We start from the raw sequence: 21,918 nt of genomic DNA, 5'->3' as shown, positions 1-21,918 counted from the left end.
TTGAGTCTTTTCTTTTCATGCCACTTTCTGCTTCTACTCCACTACAATTCAGAGGGAAATATTGCACTTTTTACTTCACTACATTTAGACGGTGTAGTCCCTCATTCGTCCAGGAGTGTTCTATCGTAGAAAAGGTTTCAGTCGTAGTCATCTGGACACTGTTTTCAGAATCAAGACGCTTTTGGCTTTTGAGAATGACTTCCGGATGGGAGCCAAAACGTCTTGATTCTGAAAACAGTGTCCAGATGACTACGACTGAAACCTTTTCTACGATTCACTACATTTATCTGATAGCTTTAGTTACTAGTTACTTTACAAATTAAGCTTTCTGCATATAAAACATATGAAGAGCTTACAAAATATGATGTTTTGTTATAAATTAAACTACCCAACAGGATATAGAAGTGCAGCTCACAGGAGACATATTTCTGCATTGACTACTTTTACTTTTAATTACATTTTCCTGATTATACTTTTACTAAGTAATATTTTTTTACAGTGTTACAGTATTAGTACTTTTACTCAACTAAATAATCTGAATACTTCCTCTACCACTGCAGAAAATATTTAGTTGCTTTCTAAGTGCAAAATAAGATTGAGTTTTAGACCTGTCATATACACTACATATGTTAGCAGTTCTGTTGGTACTGGGTAAGCATTTTGCTTGCATCTGGATACAGATCAGTATCACTGTGGTGATTACACCTATTAAAAGGTCATATTTTTGTGCTTTACAAACTCACTTCCTCATAGTTAACAGTGAGAAAGAACAGAAATGAGAGTAAAGAGAAAGAGAACAACATCTGTCACTCTTCTGTCTGGTTTCAACTCTCATGCAGTAGCAAAGATAAAAATAGAAACATCCATCAGACATCTGACACTCAGTTGTTCTGATGGGAATACCATTGATACAGTGAATGTTTTTTTTCAACTGTGTGTTCAAACGTTAATGTCATATATTGCTGTTATGTTATAAACATGCATTGTTTGTCTGCCTTCTTGTCTCGAACTATAGCCCTGGTCAGTTTTTGCCATTTTACCAGTAGTGAAGCTTCCCTCCAAAGCAACGGAATGTATGAAACCTCTTCATGTCCAGGTACTTTTGATATTCTATATTATTCACCTGCTGTTCTTGTCACAATATGCAACATAAAATGCATGACGAAAAGTACATTCATAATGTAGATCAGACCGAGGCACGTTTTCAAAGATGTGATCTGGATCTACAAATAGGGATGGGCACTGAGGACTGGCCTTTAATTGGTTCTGGCTCTTGATTGGTCAGAACCGCAATACCGATAACCTTCTGCACAGTCAGCACTGCTGTCAGTACTTGGACGTCATTTGTTAGGCATTTTCAGTTTGCCTACTGTTAGTTAAATTAACTTTTTCCCTATGTGGAGCTGTTTGTTAATAATGACGTACATGTTCATTAACATCGCACGACTACATTGTGGTTATGTTTACATTCTGTGGACTGTAGTTCTAGTGGACAGGTTAAAATGCTCTGAAAAGTCAGCAAACCTATGGCTATGTGTATATGTATAAGAGTTGTTGTCTATAATGGAGGTAATGCTACCAGACAAATGTGGCAGTATGCTATCATAGTGTTTTTGATTTTCTGAGCAAAGCAACTTGCTGCTCCACGGTCAGTGCAGTGCAGTTTGTCCACTCCCTTTGGGCTTGAGTTGGTGAGCGGCACCGATGCCCAGACTAACGTGACAAGTTGATCTCAAGTCAAGGTCACGCTCATTATCAGATACAACACCTCCATAGTTATAACTTTAGAAAGTAACCCCACCAGTTTAAATAAAAAGTTTAAACACTAACTTTAACTAGCTGGCTGTGGTGGTCTGATGGCCTGCTGTCAAAATCAAGCAACTCTCTGCTCTTAAATGTATGCCATGCATTTTCAAATCTTTCCTGAAATCTGTTGTGTTACCAGTTTTTGAAGTAACTAACTGTGGCATATATTGAGTCGTTTACAGTGGAATACAGGGAAGCATCAGTATACTGTAAATAAAATCCTGATACCCATCCCTATTTACAAATACAGCCATAAATCTCTTTTTAAGAAAATAGGACTACACACATACACTACATGGTAGATGGATATCCAAACATTACATCCATATTTATTAGTTCAATGTGTCATTCCCAAACCATGGGCAGTAATCTGCTGTTATAACAGCCTCAACTTTCCACCAGATTTTGGAACCTGATGTTGGGCGGTGAGGCCTGGTTCACAGTGAGTCAGTGTTCAAAGTCATTCCAAAAGTGTTGGATGGGGTCGAGGTTAGGGCTCTGGGCAGGCCAGTTAAGTTCTTCAATACCAAACTGAAAAAAACATTTCTTTAAAGAGCTGGCTTTGTGCATGGGGGCATTGTCATATTTAAACATGACAAATACAAACCATGAAGAACAGCCCCAAACCAAAGGTGCACAAAATATATGTGTATAGGAGTGTCCACATACTAACCATCTTAAATCAGATTAATTAAGGATAAATCCCATCCTTAAGAACTCTTAAGACCACTTCCTGTGGTCCCTTTAACCCACTGAATTCTACATAATCACCCCAAATAATTTTATTATCTGCTATCTTATCCACGATTGATCTACTAAGACAGACAGAAAACTATTGCCGGAGATGATCTGCTCGTTATTAAGCTGTGATGAAAGGCCAAATTACAACAGATGATTTAAGAGCTCAGACAACTTTAAACCAGAACAAGGCTGTAACTGTGCAGTGCTGACCTTGGATAGTGCAGTCAGTCAAGGGCACTAAATTGATACGAATCACTGGAAAGTTAAAAGTGAGTAAGAAGAAATAAGTAAATGATGATGAAAGATTCTGTGTGTCCCTTGTGTCCCCTGTGTTTGTGGCTTTCTGTTTGTGTGTGTGTTTGTATGTGTGTGTTCCGAGAAGATTACAGTATAAGGCTGATACCAGGCGGCTCATGAGGGGCCCATGAGTGAGGTTGGACATGTGAGTTGTTTACTGAATAACAGTCATCCTGCTGCATGCATGCACCAGGCTGCATCATGTCAGCATGTGTGCAGGTTTGAGAGGAGGGAAATGAGACAAAGTATCTGATTTGTGTCTGTGAAACTGCACTGTACAATAAAAATAGCGCCGCCCTGGTAGAGGTAATTTATAGAAGCGCAAAGACTAGCAAATGTAGAAGTAATATTTCAACCAAAGTCATCATACAGATAAAGGTGGCACACTATTATTTCATTCTGATTTCTGTATCATGCTCTTTCCTTCAGAGATGTAAAATGTTAAATTTCCTTTCTAAATAAAATTCTAAATAATAAGAACAAAAAGTTTAGTCAAATACTAAGCCATGCATTCAAAGTGAAACAAAATGCTCACATGTGGAATATATGTCATTAACTTTTTTGCTGTTAGTAGTAAAAACAGTCACATTATGTCAGAATACAAAATGTTACAAAACTTAATAAGGTGGTTTATGCCTTATGAATTCAAACCCTTAATGGGAACTGTATCATGTATAAATAAGATCACATGTGACACTATGTTATATATTACTTGCAATTATCTGGCAAATAGTACTGTTATCTTGTGAGCAAAAATTTTTGATAACCACCACTCCCCATAAAGCTGATTTGGGATACAATCGAGATTGTGATTTTAAGCTGTTAACATGTTTGAGTACCTTCTATATAAGTTTGGATGTCTTCCATATAAGGCATTTTGCAGTACTGCTAACAGTGTCTTAGCTATCACTTTTAAGGTGAAGTGAATTTTCACATCGGTGTCATTCTTGCATATTTGACAGTTTGTGTTTATTCACCCCAAACAGCCAATGTACCGACTGTACAGACGTTAGCTGTAAAGCTAGCTAGCAATGGACACACTGGCCATGTGTGAGGGAGCCTCTGACTGAACTCAGAACTCACCAGAGACTTCCTCCACGCCCTGTCCTTTTTCCATTGTCTCTGTACAATTATGAAGCAGATTCATAAGGCCCTGGGATAGGTACAAAGTTTTTGCTCAAACTGAAACATCTTGAACTTACATGGACACATCTTTGCATCAATTTGTGCCACCCCGGGCAAATTTGCATCTACTAGCGCCTTTCCATTTACTTTGTATGCAATCGCACATTATCTGAACGCATTTCTCATTGTTTTAGGTTGTATGGGCAATGTTGCAAATCAGTGAGCATTACTGTTTTATGGTAGCCTGGTTCTAGACAACTGAATTGCCACCCACATCACAGATTTGATCCATGATTCAAAAAGGTTGGGTGTTTCTACCGGTTAGAAAATGACCCATCAGAGCTTAGAAAGTGGGATTAAAAATGGGGATGTCATCTTCCTACATAGCTAACTAGTTACCTAGACACATTCATGAAAAATAGTGACAGAAATATAGCAACAAGCGTGGCTGCCACTGCTGTACAGAAAAGTTGACATACAGAAATAAAAACTCTTACATCGACATATTTCTTTGATCAATGTGAGAACTGTTAACTGCTCCTAGAAACAGCTTCCGCTGCTTCCATGTCGACTGAAAATGGTGATGGCTGGACGGATACATTGCTCGGTACTGATTTGTTAGGGCAAAAACAAACAGAGCAAAATACCCCTTCCTCCCAACAAGAAATCAGTTAACAGGAACACAATGTCAGGCTAAATGAATGAAGTGAAACAAAACGGCAATTCAGTCTGATTATCAGACTAGTTTTGTGGTAGCATTGGATTTTTATATTTTTGCATCAATGCGATGAAGTACCTTGATTTGTCAGGTATTTAATTTGCTGGACTAGCCAAAACAAACATTCCTATTTGTGTTTTTATCCATAAACAGTGACTCCAATGATTTTACAGTATATGTATAATGCGTAAAACAAATGTCCCACTACTACGTCTATATATCTAAAAAAAATCCTAATTCAATTTTAGTATATTAAAATATAATATATTAGGTAAAAGTCCCATTATGATGCCATCTAGGGTTTGAAGTTTGCATTTTGCTGCCCACATTGTCCCCACCTCTGTTGGTGATGTCATAGTACCTCTTTGGAGATTCACTCTTGCTTCAAACAGACAAAACTCATCCCAACAAGCATTTTCCAAACCTCTGGAGTATGCAGAAAGAGCTGCAACAGTTAGTGTAATTACTGTTTAAACATCAAATCATTCTCCCAAAGTGAACTGTTGCTTTAATGTGAGGAATGCAGCTAAACCAGAGGGACTGGCTCCAGAGGGACACAGCAGACAGCTTTCCTCACAGATTAGATTTCAGTGGGAGAGAGATGCAAAGAACAGTGTGTACTACAGCTTGTGCCAATGATGTTAACAGAGCTGACGATGGAAAAGATGTGAAGAAAAGAAAGGTCAGAGATATTTATATTCAATACACACTGATTCAAAACAGGGCAAAACAGTAGTTGAATGTCTTGTCCACCAATCCATCCAGCCTACCTGCGGGTTGTCCTCCATGACACAGCGGATCTTCTCCACCACATCAATGCGCCGCTGTCTGTGCAGGGCATTGATCAGCTTGGCCAGGTTGGCGTCACTGTCCCGGATGGTCCAGTGCTGCAGCGCAGCATACGCCCGCTCGTGATCTGACGAGTAGCCATTGGAGAACGCGGCCACCTCCCTTTCCGTGGCGTTGGCCAGAGACTGATAAATGTCTATCCACTGGGTGCCCACATGGGCTGCCACCAGCTTTAGGATATCCACCCCTGAGCAGAGAGAGAGAGAAAGAAAAGTTAGAGAACCCAAGCTTAAAGATGAAAAAGAGGGCTTGTGATAATTTGTTTATCACTAATCAGCCATTCAATATAAAAAATGAGACAGAAAATGATGATTGCTGGATGTCCTCTTAATTGAAGAATGTAGGCCAGTAACTGTAAGCTGTGCTAACTAACAGAATGCAGCAGCAAACAACTGCATTATTTCTACCTGATGGAGCCCTCATTCTATGGATTTTTATTATTTCATCTTGTGCAACTAGTATGTAATCTAATGATATGTGTAAGTTGGTCTGTTTATAATGATGAACACAGTTGTGACCTCTATCTCAAAATTAGTTTGGCCTCAAGCAGTTTTATGTTATTAGAAGTTGTTATAAAGTACATTCATAGTCCTGAAGTCTGTAGGCTTTCTTTTAAATGTATGATATTGACCAAAACCCCCCAAAAAGTATAATTTATATATCTGTCAAGTGCAGCCCAGAACGTGGAAGATTTGGTCATGTCCCCCAAAGGGTGAGTTGTAATAATTTTGGGGATTTGTTATCTTTTTCATTTACTGCCATAATGAGGTTATAATAAACTTTGGTTGATGACCAAATACCTGCAAAACTATTGACATTCCTATCAGCCCAGCTGTACTTTGTGTTTAGTGCTAATGTGCAAATGTTAGCATGCTAACACACTAAACTACGATGGTGAACATGGTAAACATTATACCTGCTGAGCATCAGCATGTTGGCATTGTCATTGTGATGTTGGCATTTAGTTCAAAGCACTGCTGTGCGTAAGTACAGCTTCAGAGAGCTGCTAGCATGGCTGTAGACTCTTATAGTAGTCTTGTTTAAAGAGGTACATTGAAGTAAAATGCCTCTTCAAGGAGCAACAACTCCTCCACAGGAGAATCCAACGCAGAAGAGCAAGTCCGTCCTATGCAGCTACTTTTAAAATTGTACTGTGAATTATTTGGTTGATTAAAATCACAAGACCCTTTCAGACATAAAGCTCTGATGCACCATTTGTACGACATCATGCTTTCCCCATCAGGTTTTCCAACTAAGTCATGAGGTCAGTGGCGCTCAAGGAGCTCAAAGAATCCACTCAGTGCAACAGATCCACCTCTTAACCAACACCTCAACTTTGCACACGGCCTAGGATTGCACTCACACATACACACACGGTGATATAAGAGGCAGCATGTCATGCCATTAGTCTTGGATCTCCCTGGATCAACTGGGGCAATCTCTTATTTTAATATACAGACACACACCTGCTGTGAATACACAGTCATTCATCTCAAAGACAGACAGCTGTTGAGCCACTATTGCTTTGGTGAGAGAAGGATCAGATTCTCAAAAGCTTTTGTAATTACACCAAACACGTGAGGTTTGAGCTAATCAATCACAGCGGAGAACAGGGTGTGTGGATATTTATCTTCTCATGAAACTCTCAAGCAACAATTCACCCTAAAACTGAATTTACACGTAGGAGAGCTGAACATTCCCAGTGCACAGCATGATTTATTAGAATGTTTCATTAGCATGTTTGCCTTTTTTGTTACATTTTGTTCATACCACTGTCTTTCAAGGAAAACCAGGGCTTGTAAACAGAAGTCACATGGACTCACATGTGTTTTGTTGAGTATCCAGCACAGGAAGTCAAAAATTAACGTGGAGCGGTCAAAACAATTACTTTTCCAGTCCCTGCTAAACATGATAGACTGATGGACCTGTCTACACTTGTTGTTGTTATTTATCTGGTGCTCATACCAGCTAAATATAACTGAAGAAATACAAAAACATGGGGATTTTCTGCTCTTGAATAATTTTGTTATGATAGTCTTTCTATGAGGATAATTCATAGTGTATCTGTCTAGTTATGCTGATCAATCGACATACATATTTTACATATTTATTCTGCTGTTCCTTTGAAAGAACAAGGCCCATATTTATAGGAGGCATAAGAGCTAAGCTAACCTAGCTCGGACCTAAGGCTATTCCACTACCCAGTATACTTCTGGCTAATGTCTTGAGGAATATACATCATCAGTGACATCATACATCAGCAAACATGTTGATGATGTGGTGATCACAAAGACAATAAAATCATTCCCCAACCAGAAAGCCTGGATGAATGGAGAGGTGAGGGCTCTACTCAGAGCCAAAAAAGCTGCTTTTCGCTCAGGAGACAAGGAAGCTTACAACACTGCTAGAGTGAGACTGAAAGCTGGAATCAAGGAGGCTAGGGAGCTAAGACATCAGGAGAGACTGGAGCGATACTTCCCAAAACCAACAACACCAAAGATATGTGGCAGGCGATCAAAAACATCACAGGCTACAAAAGCAGGAGAGCCCCATCATGTGTGAGGCCATATTACCAGATGAGCTAAACACATTTTATGCTCATTTTGATCTCCCCAACAAAGAGTCAGCTGTAAAGTCTACTCCTCCAGAGGACCAGCCACTGTCAGTATCCACAGTGGATGTGAGAAGAATCCTGCTGAGCGTGAATATGAGTAAAGCTGCTTGGCCTGATAACATCCCTGGACATGTACTGCGAACATGTGCCAATCAGCTAGTTGTCATTACTGACATTTTTAACATATCACTGTCACAGAAGATTGTTCCCAGCTGTTTCAAGACAGCCACCATCATCTCTGTACCTAAAAAGTCTGCAGTGTCTAGTCTAATTGACTGCCGCCCTGTGGCTCTCACCCCCATTCTGATGAAGTGCTTCGAGAAACTGGTTACAACCATGATTGCAGCCCCCGACATGGAGACAACACTGTTGTGAAGTTTGCAGATGACACCATCATCATCAGCTGGATTTCAAACAACGATGAGACTTCATATCGGGAGGAAATCAACAATTTTGCAGAATGGTGCACAGAAACAACCTACTGCTCAACATCAGCAAAACCAAAGAGCTAATTGTTGATTTTAGGAAAAACAATGCAAAGACACGCAACCCTGTCTACATCAGTGGAGCTAAGGTGGAGCAGGTAAATAGTTTTAGGTTAATGGGAATCAGCATCACAGGAACCTGACATGGTCCTCTCACATCTCCACCCTGGTCAAGAAAGCTCAGAAACAGCTGTATTTCTTAATGAAACGTTCGCAAAATTCCTGTGCTACATTCTTATTACCTTTTACAGAGGAGCAATGGAAAGCATCATGACTGGAAACATCACAAACTGGCATGGGATGTGCACAGCCCAGGACCAGGGGGGATCTGCAGCGGGTGATTAAAACCGCTGAGAAGATCATTGGTACCAGCCTATCAAGCATCAGTGACATCGGTGAGGTGAGGTGCCATTTGGCAAGAGATACAGAAGTATCTGCTGTCGTACCACCAAACTACAGAGCAGATTCTTCCCTCAGGTGGTGAAACTACTCATCCTCAGCACTGCACCATGTAAAATAGCTTTTATCTATGACTTATTATATATTCACTAATCTACTGTATATGTAGATACACCTTGTATCTTAATTTGCTTCTTAAACTGATTTGACACAGCCAGCTGGTCCTAAAGTTGCGTAATCTCAGAAAGACTTTGCAGGTGCGCCCCAGTGGCTCACGTGGTGAAGTGCGTACCATGTATCAGGGCTGGGTCCTTGCCGCTGTCACTGTCTAATAAACGCAAATTCCCGAAAAAATAATCTTGAAAAAAGGAAGACTTTGCAGCTGGTTGACTTATTTCTTTCAGTTTTCTCACCATCTACATTTTTACAGTGTAATGTAGGCCGGGACGACCACGATGGATTGTAATCATATTTGTGATCTGGCTAACAGACAGATATAGTATGTCACTAACTATAAATGAAAGTTGTAAGCAAATCGCATCTGGATTTTATCAGGATTTGAAACACTGAGGTGAAGAGTGTAAAAGGTGCATAAACACAGGTATTTAATGTGTGACAATCTACTCCTCAGTTCCCCTCTGCCCCTGTATCCAGCCTCTGCTTCCTAGGTTATGTTTTCATTGTGTTATTCATTCATCCATTCAGTGTTTCCTGTTTTATTTTGTAATGTATTTTGACCTCTGCCTGCCTGACCATCCCATAAGCCTTCTATTCATTGACTTTTGTGAATAAATTATTGTTCTGCACCAGCTCTGTAGTCTGCATTTGGATCCTATTCCTCATGTCACTGGTTTCCTGACCCACCATCGGAATTTGCCCCAGCTTTAAGAAATTACTTTTTTATGATTTTAACTGTAAGTGTGTCACTTGTGTGTGTACTACACAATCGCTCTCGTGAAACACACACCTCACCACTTGGCGTTTCTCTTTAGCCATGAATACTGATTTTTCACAAGCAGCTCTCCCCCTCAGATGTTCTGCTGCCTGTTCACACACTCTCTGCTCCGCTTCCTCGCTGACTGTTATGTGACTTGACAATGACTTGGCTGGAAATATCAATGCTGACTCATCTGTTTGTCAAGCAAAAATATAGTATCTCAGTTGTTTTATGTGGCAGAAAAGGCAATGCTGATACGCGTGTGTGCTTCTCGTGTATGCATTATCTATGCTTTTGTTTGCCTCCTTCCTGATTTCTTATTTTTTGCATGTTTGTCACACTTAAATGTTTCAGAACATCAAACAAATTTAAATATTAGTCAAAGATAACACAAGTAAACACAAAATGCAGGTTGTTATTATTAAGGGAAAACAAAATCCAAACCTACATGGCCCTGTGTGAAAAAGGGATTGCCCCCTAAACCTAATAATTGGTTGGGCCACCCTTAGCAGCAACAACTGCAATCAAGTGTTTGCAATAACTTGCAAGTCTTTTACAATGCTGTGGAGGAATTCTGGCCCACTCATCTTTGCAGAATTGTCAAAGTCATCATTTTGTTCTTCTTCAGCCATTCAGAAGTGGACTTGCTGGTGTGTTTTAGATCATTGTCCTGCTGCAGAACCCAAGTTCGCTTCAGCTTGAGGTCACGAACAGATGGCGGGACATTCTCCTGTTAGGAGTTTTTGGTAGACAGCAGAATTCATGGTTCCATTTATCACAGCAAGTCTTCCAGGTCCTGAAGCAGCAAAACAGCCCCAGACCATCACACTACCACCACCATATTTTACTGTTGGTATGATGTTCTTTTTCTGAAATGCGGTGTTACTTTTATGCCAGATGTAATGGGACACACACCTTCCGAAAGGTTCAATTAGTGAAAAACAAACAGTCAAACAATCTTAAATAAGTTAATCATAAATCACAAGGTCCCCCTGCATAAATAAAGGATAAATAGCTATAAAAATAGCAACATTGTGTGAGTCTCTTCTTTCTTACATGATAATTCCTGTATTTTTTAAATCAGGCTCTATTTTTCATTTCTCTACCATGATGTCAAATGGTGCAGACAACAATTTCATCAATTGTATCACTACATATTGTCGTAGTGCACGATCACAGAACCCCAAATGCAGAACACAACGGAACAGAGCTGAGTTTAGTTAGTTACAATCTTTATTGGAGCTGTTATAATAACTGTGCGTAGCTCTCTGTCGACTCAGAGGACGCGGCAACATTCTGGACGGAGATAGGGGAAGCAGGCTCTGGACTGGCTGGTGAACTGGCCAGGCAGCGGATCCGTGGGGGAAGTAGGTTGGACCCGAGAGGCAGCAGGCTCAGGAGGTGAGGTTGGCAGAGCAGGCAAGGCAGCTGGCTAGTGTATCATGGCCGTTGGTACAGGGACAGTCTTACAGTGATCCGAGGGGAGACTGTAGCTGTGATCACCGGCAGAGAATAGCTCTGTGACAGAAACAAAACAAAGTTTCAACAAGGCAAAAACTAGAGCGTACTATTCACTTATCTTTGGTCAAGGTTGGAGCCGTAACGTAGGTTTCGTACAAGTGTATGGAGACATGCTGGTAGTGTGGTAGAGCCTGATAGATATGCTGTGGAGACTGATGAATGATTGATGTCAGGTGTGCCGGAGATCAGCAGCAGGTGTGAGACCAGGAAGCCAGACTAGAACACACACACACACACACACACACACACACACACACACACATACAAACAGCAACGAACAGGGGACACCCAAGAAACACAAGGAAAGCAAAAGCACACTAGAGCACACAGGGATCCGGGGGAGTAGAGGCTAACTATCACACATATAATTTACCACTGACGTAAGAAATACAGAAATTATCCTTTAACAAGGGTTTTTTATCCCGATCCGCGATAAAATCGTATATCATTTAGTGCGCATGCACAAACGTGCAGACTGCCTGTTGCCGTTGCTCCGTCTCGCCGTCTTACTTTTTCCAATGTTTAGCTTTCCTTTTTCTTCAAAACTTGAGTAACTGTTGTGTAAGTGTAATTTAAACTACACTCTTTATGAAAATTAGAGTAGAATATATTTTGGGGGGTTTTTTTCGCCGTGAAACTTCTTCTCCTGCTACTCGGTCAGGGCACCACTGCAGAACAGCTGTTTGGCCGCATTCTTTACACTAGGAACAGCTGATCATGCTGAAGCCGAGCAGCATGGCGCCCAGGACAACCAATGTCCCCACTGAGAACTGGAGGAGGACACACTGAGGATGCAGAGGTGGAACAAAGCGGCAAGGCAGAGAGAGAGGAAGAGAGAGGGGTCCAGACAATAGAGACTTAAGAACAAGAGATTTAAGCCGTGTCTGCCTTCTCTTGTCATGGGCAATGTGAGATCAATGGCAAATAAAATGGATGAGCTAGGGATCATGCCGGGAGCGGTAAACGGAAAGGCGGGCTTACTGTGCTGGTCAACAACAGATGGTGTAACCCTGGTCACATTACTATCAAGTATCTGTGAGTATCTGTAACCCGGACATTGAACTGTTAGCTGTGGGACTCCGGCCATATTATCTGCCACATGAATTCTCACATGCCATTGTTGTGGCTGTTTACATCCCCCCCTCTGCTAACCCGGCATTGGCATGCAACACCATTCAAATCACCATAGCACAACTCCAGACTCAACACCTGAGTACACTCATATTAATCTCAGGTGACTTCAACCATGTCAGTGTTGCAACAACACTTACTAATTTCACCCAGTATGTGAGTTGTCCTACTAGAGAGGAGAGGACACTGGACCTGCTGTTTGCGTTAACGTGTATAACGTTAAGGATGCATACAGCTCTTCCCCCCTTCCGTGCCTGGGTAGGTCAGACCACAACCTGGTTCACCTCAAATCCTGCTATGTGCCTCTGGTTAAAAGGCAGCCTGCGACCACAAGGACAGTGAGGAGATGGTCAGAGGAGGCCTATGAGACACTTCAGGGATGTTTTGAGGTGACAAACTGGGATGCACTCTGTGAGCTTCATGGAGAGGATATTGGGGCTTACTGAGTGCATCACTGGCTACATTAACTTCTGTGTGGACTGCTGTCCCAACTAAGATGGTCCATTGTTATCCAAATAACAAACCATGGGTAACAAAGAACATCAAAGATATCCTGAACACCAAGAGGAGGGCCTTTACCGATGGTAATAGGGAGGAGGTGATGGCAATCCAGGCTGACCTGAAGGTGAAGATCAGGGAGGCCAAGGAGAAGTACAGGAGGAAGCTGGAGTCGAAACTCATCCCCCCTCTTACTCAGCTGCTGTCTGCCCTCAGACTCCTCTGAGTCCACTGCTCCCCCCTCCTCCATCTTCCTGGGAGAGTCCTACTCCTCCTTCAACTGGCTCTCAGGCTAACGGACCTTTCCAGACTGACGACTCCCCCCCTCCCCCGCCTGTAACCTCCGCTGTGTGCCTGACTGCTGACCAGTTGAGAGGGCAGCTGATGAAACTCCACTCAAACAAGGCTGCAGGCCCTGATGGCGTTTGCCCCGGGGTGCTAAAAGCCTGTGCCCCCCAGCTATGTGGAGTCCTTCAACATGTCTTCAACCTGAGTCTTCAAAGGGTCCCCGTTTTGTGGAAGACATCTTGCCTCGTTCCTGTGCCAAAGACGCAGCGTCCCAGTGCCTAAAAGGACTACAGACCGGTGGCATTGACCTCCCACATAATGAGGACCCTGGAGAGACTGAAGCTGGAACAGCTGCAGCCCATGGTCAGACCCTCCTGGACCCCCTTCAGTTCACCTACCAGCCCTGGCTGGGAGTTGAGGACGCCATCATCTTCCTGCTGAACCGTATCTACACCCACCTGGACAAGCTGGCAAGTACGGTGAGGTATTTCTTATTCTGATATCGTCACATCCCTATTAGTGACTGATATGCATAGCAATATCCATTTTTATCCTGTTTTAAGCCTTAATTTTATGATATAATTTTTAGTTCCTTGTCGTTTTTACCCACATTTTAACCGGGTAAAAGGTTTTAGTCAATCAAACATTTGGATCGTTTACCTGAGCCTGCTATCGTCACCACTACAACAAGGATAAAACTTCTGCCGATACAACAATCATGGCTGTGTGTGAAATTGCATACTCACAAATTACGGACAATATCCACCACCTGGAGACAAAAATCCGGGAAAAGGACAAGATGATCGAAGGTTTTGTATCGGTCGCTTGAGCCCAAACAAAGCATATCTCATATATACAGTCATCTACTCCTGGTGTCCGATTGCCTTCCTCTCAAATGTCAAAAGCCTTGATCTCGGAGTCTGCTAACACCCTTCCATGGCTAGCATCCATTAATGCAGTGCCACTGCTGCAGAAACCGTGGACCTGGATGCAACCTCACCACCAGTGGCTGTCCCAGTCCAGCCAGATGCTGCATGGGTTCGAACAGGAGCCAAACCCAAGTTCCCTGTTCTGAGTTCCACACCCAATCGGATCTTCCGCTGGTCTCAGCCATCCCGGGCTGAGGTGGTTCGTGGCAGTCTGTAGGGGCTGGACCCTGGACTCCTCTCTGGCTACAGCCGGTGCTGTTATCTCATCTCCACCTGTTGCTGGCATTGATCGGGCTGCTGGTCTGTCCATCTCGGGACAGCCAAACAATAAATGGGGTAGCTCCCCTTCATCCCATCGCAGGATGCTGAGAGAGGCCGTGATCAGACTGTCTAGAGGTCTCCCTCGCCTGTCATCCCTTCGTTCGCTCTTCTCCCCTACTACACTGATAGTTGGTGATTCCATAATCAGGCGTGTTCCTTTCTTCAACGCAGCCTCACACTGTCTCCCTGATGCACACGGCCCCTGTCATCCTGGAAAAGCTCCAGTATCTTTTCTCTTCACTCCCACTTCGATTTTAACGATCTTTTTAAACTTCTAAAACAGTGTGGCAAATCTGTTTTTATCTCAGGTCCCATTCCCACACCGTTGCTTTAGCAGACTCCTTAGCTTTCCCAACTGGCTTCTTTCTGCTTGTTGGGCTCACAATATGGTTTTCATTGACAATTTTAATTTGTTTTAGGATCGATTTTCTCTCTTTAAGAAAGACAGAATTCACCCAAACAAATTAGGCTCACGAATGCTAGCCGCTAACATACAGCACGCGGTACCGTCCTCTCCACGTGACTGACACACACACACACCCTGGAATCTCCCTCTCCTTCTCTGGTTTCATCTCAGGCCACTATTTCCAGCGCTAGCCACCCCTACTGTCCTCCCTTGGTATTAACATCTTTACCAGTTCATCTCCTGTTAACACAGATGGGGCTCCCCGTCCATATTGCAATGTCCACAGGTTAACAACAATCTTCTTTACATAAGATGCACCGCTGTCCCATCACCAGTCACTATGTGTAAGCTGGCCCTCTTAAACGTGAGGTCTCTCTCAAAAACGACTTTTATTCTAAATGAGTTTATTTCCTCCACCCTCCTAGATTTCCTGTTCCTTGCTGAAACTTGGTTTGAGTCAATGAATATAATATACCCACTGAAGCTTCCTGTACTACATGCCAGTTACACTTGCAGAGCATCAACACTGAATTATTTGGTAACACTTTTGATAAGCATCAGGTTGATCCCTGATTAATATTTAGTGTAGCAAACATGCTAAGTGCATAAATCCAGAATGATTCAGAGAGACTGGACCAGAGAGATTAAATCGATGTAAGCCAGTGGTAGTAATTCATGGCTCGACACACACATATAAACACTCGTGTACATAAATGCAACACAGGGAAATGCAAGCACACACAAGTCGAGAGGCAAGTATAAATAGACATGTGAAGCCTGCACACATGCTTACAGACACTAAACCTAAACTAACCTTACCATTAACCCTTTACCCTAAAACTAAACTAATGACCCAAAACCAGAGCCCTAATCCTAAACTGACCATTTGTACCATAGAAGTGAAAATCTACAGTACAGTGAAGAAAGCTTCATTTGACCTCATTTTGCAAAGTGTTCTCACTCAAAATGGCTTAAAAACTCAAAGGTAAAGACAAACACATACACACACACACATACACATACACACAATCCCCTATGTCTGCTCAAGATTAATAAACTCACTTAAATCCTGGAGGGACCCAAGGGACCGCGTGTACCGGCCTTCTGGGCCGAGAGCCTGTCGACTCTCATACACTTCGCTCACCATAACACCCAGCAACAGAAGAGAAATCTCCCTGCTCTGCGTGCCTCACTGCCACTGTTAGCTGTCCATGTTTAAATGACCTATATAAGTCTCGTGATGATTCAGTATATCAGCCTGTGGATGTGTTTGCATGGGAAAGAGTAAGATGGAGTGTGTTTATTTGTGTGTATTAGAGTGTGTGCACTTGCACTCACTGCATTATATGTAGACTTGTAAGCTCTCTACACCATAAAAAACTGAAATGTCAAACAGCAGCTACTTGCTGTTAGTTGCTGGTATTTATCCAAAGTGACATGTTTTGTCAAACTGTCATATAAAGCATGATACAACTGCCTGAAGGGGACAAACTATGAGTGAGCTATCCTGAAGGTGAGTCACTAGAGGTGAGTGTCATTTTTGCATGTATTACAGCACATAATGAGACACTGTTCTTGTTGTGTTGGAAAGTAGCACAAAAGTGTCATGTCATATCCTAGACTCATTATGTGTTGAAAATGACTCATCCTATTTGGCAGTACAGGTGATAATGGCTTCTGTTGTGACACTAAATGCTTTGTATTTTCCAACAGCCCAGAAAAACATCAACAACAAAAAGTTCCTGTGCATTTCTTTTTAGTTTACTGCACCAAACAGAGGCAAGCAGTTGTCTTGGTTACTTCAGTTGCAAAGTAACTTTCAGAGGTTTCTGGTGCTCTGAGCTCAGGGTACTAAACATTGTAATCAGCAAGTTTCTTCCTTTTGAAAACAATACAAAAGGGTTAGCACTCAAAAGAAAGGTTCTCAGTGGTTACTGTATGTATCTTAGTAGATAAGTGGCAAAGATCAAGACAAGACTACTTCTACAACTACACTAGCAGCTCCGTTAAGCTAACAATGCTAGCATTAAAAATGTTTACATTCTAATGTCTAGTAGGTTATGTTTACATAGTTGCCATCTTAGTTGGCAACTATGTAAACATACTTTACCTGGGCATTAACACCTCCATTTGCAATTGGATTATGGACTTCCTGACAAACAGACCTCAGCATGTCAGGTCATGCCACAACTGCTCCATCACACTCAACACTGGCGTACCACAGGGCTGTGTGCTGAGCCCCTTCCTCTACTCCCACTTCACACTCGACTGCAGGCCTGCGCATGGATCTAATGCCATCACCAAGTTTGCAGACGATACTACAGTGATTGGTCTCATCAGCAACAACAATAAGACTGCCTACAGGGAGGAGGTCCAGCACCTGGCCACATGGTGCACAGACAATAACTTGCTCCTTAATACCTCCAAGACAAAGGAGCTCATTGTGGACTTCAGGAAAGAGAGAGGAGGCACACATGACCCCATCCACATTAACGGGATGGCTGTTGAGCGTGTATCCAGCTTCAAGTTCCTGGGGACCCATATTTCGGAGACCACCAACACCTCCTGCCTGGTCAAGAAGGTTCACCAGCGCCTCTTCTTCCTGAGGACACTGAAGAAGAACCAACTGTCCTCAGCTATCCTGGTGAACTTCTATCGCTACACAGTAGAAAGCATCCTAACCAACTGTGTCACAGTCTGGTATGAGAACTGCTCTACTGCAGAGCGCAAGGCACTGGAGTGGGTGGTGAAAACTGCCCAGCGCATCACAGGGACTTCACTTCCAGCCATTGAGGACATCCCGAGGAAACGCTGTTTGCATCGAGCCCACAGCATTCTTAAGGACTCCTCTCACCTCATCCAGAGACTGTTTTCTCCCCTGCCTTCCGGAGGGCGCCTCAGGTACCTCCGGACAAGGACCAGCAGACTGAGAAACAGCTTTTTTTACAGAGCTGTCTTCCTACTGAACTCTGCCCCCCACTGAATCCACTGTCCCCTCATATACCTTAACTTAAATGCTGCTATATTGATAATGTTTTTGCTACATGTATCACATGTTCATTTGCACTACCGGACTATTTATTTATACACTCCTATACTGCATAATTTGCACTTCAGTACTATGCACTGAATACTGCAATAACTCATCTACTGCACTGTTAACTATTTCCATAAATTGCACTACTTCATATTCATTGCACTACTGTTCTGCCCAGTCCAATTCATTATTGTACATATCCATCAGTATACTTCTGTTTATAGTAATGCCATCTGTATATAATGTCCATAGTACCACTTGTAAAATAATTTCATAATACTGCTCTATCCTGTATTTATACACACACTTTATATCCTGCACTTGCTTATTGCACTTCTGGTTAGACCTAAACTGCATTTCGTTGCCTTGTACTTGTACATGTGTAATGACAATAAAGTTGAATCTAATCTAATCTTAGTTTTGTGTGTTACCATGCTAATATTCGCTAATTAGCTGGTATTGGTCACAAACCAAAGTATTGGACAAATAAATATCAACCTCATGGTAGCACTAGAGAAAAAGTCAGCAGATCAAAGAAGTCATAAGAATTCATCCTCTGAGTACTATGAATGTCTGTACACAATTTCATGGTAATCTATCTAATAGCTATTTGTCGTGATATTTCTCGTCTGGACCAAAATGGTGCAAACCAACTGATCAACCAACATTGCCATTCCTAGTGCCATGCCACTTACATTTGCTTCTCAAATGTGAGGATTTGCTGCTTTTCTCTGTCTTATATCACAGTGAATATCTTTGGGTTTGAGACCGTTGGTCAGACAAAACAATGTGGGAACTTGCAATGGGCATTTTCTTTTTGTTTGACAGCTGAATAGTGGAATAAAATACACTAGTGTGGTGACAGATGCACAGTTCTCCAAAGCACATTTAGAGTGTGGGTATCGAACTCTGTACTTTTAAGGGTACCGAACGAATTACATAGGTACTGCTGAGTACTGATTCATGTTAAATCAATCTGTGCCAAATTTCGGTACCTGAGAGCGCATCTGGGTGAGAGAGTAAAGTATAGAGAGAAAGAGAGACCCCTGCTGCTTGTTCAAGTCACAGGGACATGCGAGTGTGTGGCTGAACAAGAGAGAGCGAGCGGCAAAGAGTGACGGTGAATGCGAGCTGTGCAGAGGAAAAGGTGAGCAGTAAAGCTGTCAATTTGGCAGGAAATACTGTACAGTGTAGGTTACAGTTTGTCAGTGAATAAAGGCTGCAGCTTCTCAAGACCATAGTAAAACTTGTTTCCTAACTGCTGGAATACCGACGCTATGTCAATCAGCTCCGCCTTGTTAAGTTGGTACTTTCCGCTATCTAAATCACACACTGGGGCAGCATTATGCTGCTGTTGTTTGGTTCAGAGTAAAAAAGCAAAGCAGACGTAATGACAGCGCTTATTTACTCTTATTTAATATTGCGGGACCTCTGTGTAAAAAGGGCTAGTGAGTCAGGGCAATGGCGAGCCGAAAGCAGTCGCAAGTGTGGTTACACTTTTCAAAACTAGAGGCAGACAACACTCACTGCATAAGGTGGCCAGGGCAACACGTCTAACCCGAGGAAACACCTAGTCAAAGACAAAATATATCTAAAAGCTAAAGAGGGTACCGTGTTTGAGACCCTGAAAGCCAAGTCCCCCGCAGCAGTTGCAGTTAACATTAGCACGCCTGCAGCCAGCAGCCAGCACCAAAGAATTTAACTTACCCTCCATGGATGTTTAAACTTTAAGTGAGGCAGTGAGGTACTGCTGGTACCTGGTACTGCTTGAGGTTTCTGCCTGTTAAAAGGCAAGTTTTTCCTTGCCACTGTTGCCAAGTGCTTGTGCATGGTGGGAATTGTTAGGTCTCTGTACATAATATTATAAAGAGCGTGTTCTATACCTGCTCTATATGAAAAGTGCCCTGAGATAACTTCTCTTATGATTTGGTGCTATATAAATAATACTGAATTGAAAACAAAATTTGGGGAATAACTTAAGAGTTTACCCACTTCTTCAGGCACCACTACACCACTGCCTTTAGTATTGCTACATTTTCTGAGACACAATGAGGTTTTGTATGGATATATGGATCCAACAAGTGGTTTCACCTCAGCACCCTGTTATTGTGTGTAACATGATGTGAAGCAGGGTGCTGTGTGCGTCAGCATCTTTAAAAATACAATTCTGTTAATCACATCTTATAGTCCTCTGACATTCATTCCAATTTGGGAACACACAACGTTAAATTAGTGAAATGTGTGTGTGGCTTTGTGGGAGCACAACAAGGGCTGTATACCTCCAACCAGGCAACAACAACCCCCCCAAACTCTGCTCTTCACAATCAAACCCAGGCTGAACTAAGAGCAGTCTACCTCGGCCCACCCTGGTACTGCACAGCGCAGTATATTCTAACACATGGCTCCCCGCTGGGCTTGGATGTGGAACTTGGCATTATTAACGGTGTGGATGTTTAACGAGGGAGGATGGTGGGCAGGTAGAATGTTGTTTTCCTTCATGTTTTCTTCTACAATCTGCATCTTACTTTGGAAATATATATATATATATATATATATATATATATATATATATATATATATATATATATATATATATATATATATATATATATATATATATATATGGCTGGTGACCACAACAAGCGCAACCTGCCTCTATCTGATGTTCTCTTAAAGGACCATTATGGTGTTTTTCCATGTTAATGACCATCAGCTACAAACTGCATACACTCTACATAACTGCTGAACATTTTCCAAAGTATACCATGAGGTTTGGGATTGATTTTCTACCTTCAAGACTGCCAATGGTTTTTATTCACTTCACTGAGGTGTGAAAATCAACTTGGAGATATTTTAAAACTTAAAAAAACAGATAAGATTTCATTTCAGTTCAAAGGTAATCCTTATTTTGTTGCCTTTGTTCTGTTTTATATTGCTTTTATGTCTTTAACTGCAGATAGCTGCTGCTCATAAGTCACAAGTATGTTGATAAGTGATTTTATGTAAAAGAGCAACACACGGTCACATCATTTGACACGTCATTAGACACCTTTACTTCAAGGTATGGGAGCTTCGATTTGCTGATCCGGGAGAGTGAATGAGATAAAACTGCTGCTTTACTGTAGCATCAGCATGTATGGATGTTGGGAAATAGAATGGTGGCATATCCAGACACGTTGGCAATAGGCACGGGTGCGCTGTACGCCACCCCGGTGTGTTTACCTTGTGTTAATGAGACAGAGAGGTAAAGGCTGATCTGAAATCTGAGATTTCAGTGAGCTGCCAATGAGCTACTTTTTGAAAACAAAAAAGAACCAAATTCCCATTATATCCACCTTTGCTTACCGTTTACTTTCTAGGTTTTATTTTTGGACAGCATGGCTCATAAATGCAATGCTTTTTGGCAGCCGATTCTCAAATTTTGGATTTCCCAGTGCCTCTGAACACATCAACAACAAGGGCTAGCAAAACAGTCCCTGCTTACAATTGCATTACAAAGCCACCAAAAGTAACTTTACAAAATATTTAGCCCTGTATTTCAACTTTTAACTTGCGATTGTCGCAAAGATAAAATAGCTGCGAATACCTGCGTTGGTGTTTTGGTGTGCGTTCTTTTGTCTTGTTTTGTTTGTAAATTCAACCCACGTGCAGGACACATAGCGCATCCTTGCTGACCAAATACTGTGTGTGGAGCGGACAAACCTGGACCCCTTAGTTATTGTCCTCAATGATTTCTCTGTGAAATCTTAGCCATGAACTCCCCAAATACAGACAGTTTATTAAATGCCTGACCAGAGAGGAGATCACTATTACACA

At 42.0% G+C, this 21,918-nt stretch overlaps 1 protein-coding gene and 1 long non-coding RNA gene across 2 annotated transcripts in view; both read right to left on the bottom strand.

The window, feature by feature from the left end:
• tnfrsf21 (tumor necrosis factor receptor superfamily, member 21) overlaps positions 1–21,918 on the bottom strand; it is a 72,559-nt gene that overhangs the window by 17,405 nt on the left and 33,236 nt on the right. Inside the window, exon 4 of the mRNA XM_044169425.1 lies at positions 5,458–5,723. Coding sequence (XP_044025360.1) covers positions 5,458–5,723 — 266 coding nt within the window. The remainder of the gene's footprint in view (positions 1–5,457; positions 5,724–21,918) is intronic.
• LOC122863198 lies at positions 11,187–12,776 on the bottom strand. The gene is made up of 2 exons (XR_006374944.1): positions 11,589–12,776; positions 11,187–11,489 (listed from the first exon to the last, which is right to left on the bottom strand). It is a non-coding gene; the product is annotated as an uncharacterized LOC122863198 (long non-coding RNA).

This window comes from Siniperca chuatsi, linkage group LG16, assembly GCF_020085105.1.
Source record: "Siniperca chuatsi isolate FFG_IHB_CAS linkage group LG16, ASM2008510v1, whole genome shotgun sequence".
Lineage (NCBI taxonomy): Eukaryota > Metazoa > Chordata > Actinopteri > Centrarchiformes > Sinipercidae > Siniperca > Siniperca chuatsi.
This window is presented reverse-complemented; position numbering and strand designations above follow the sequence as displayed.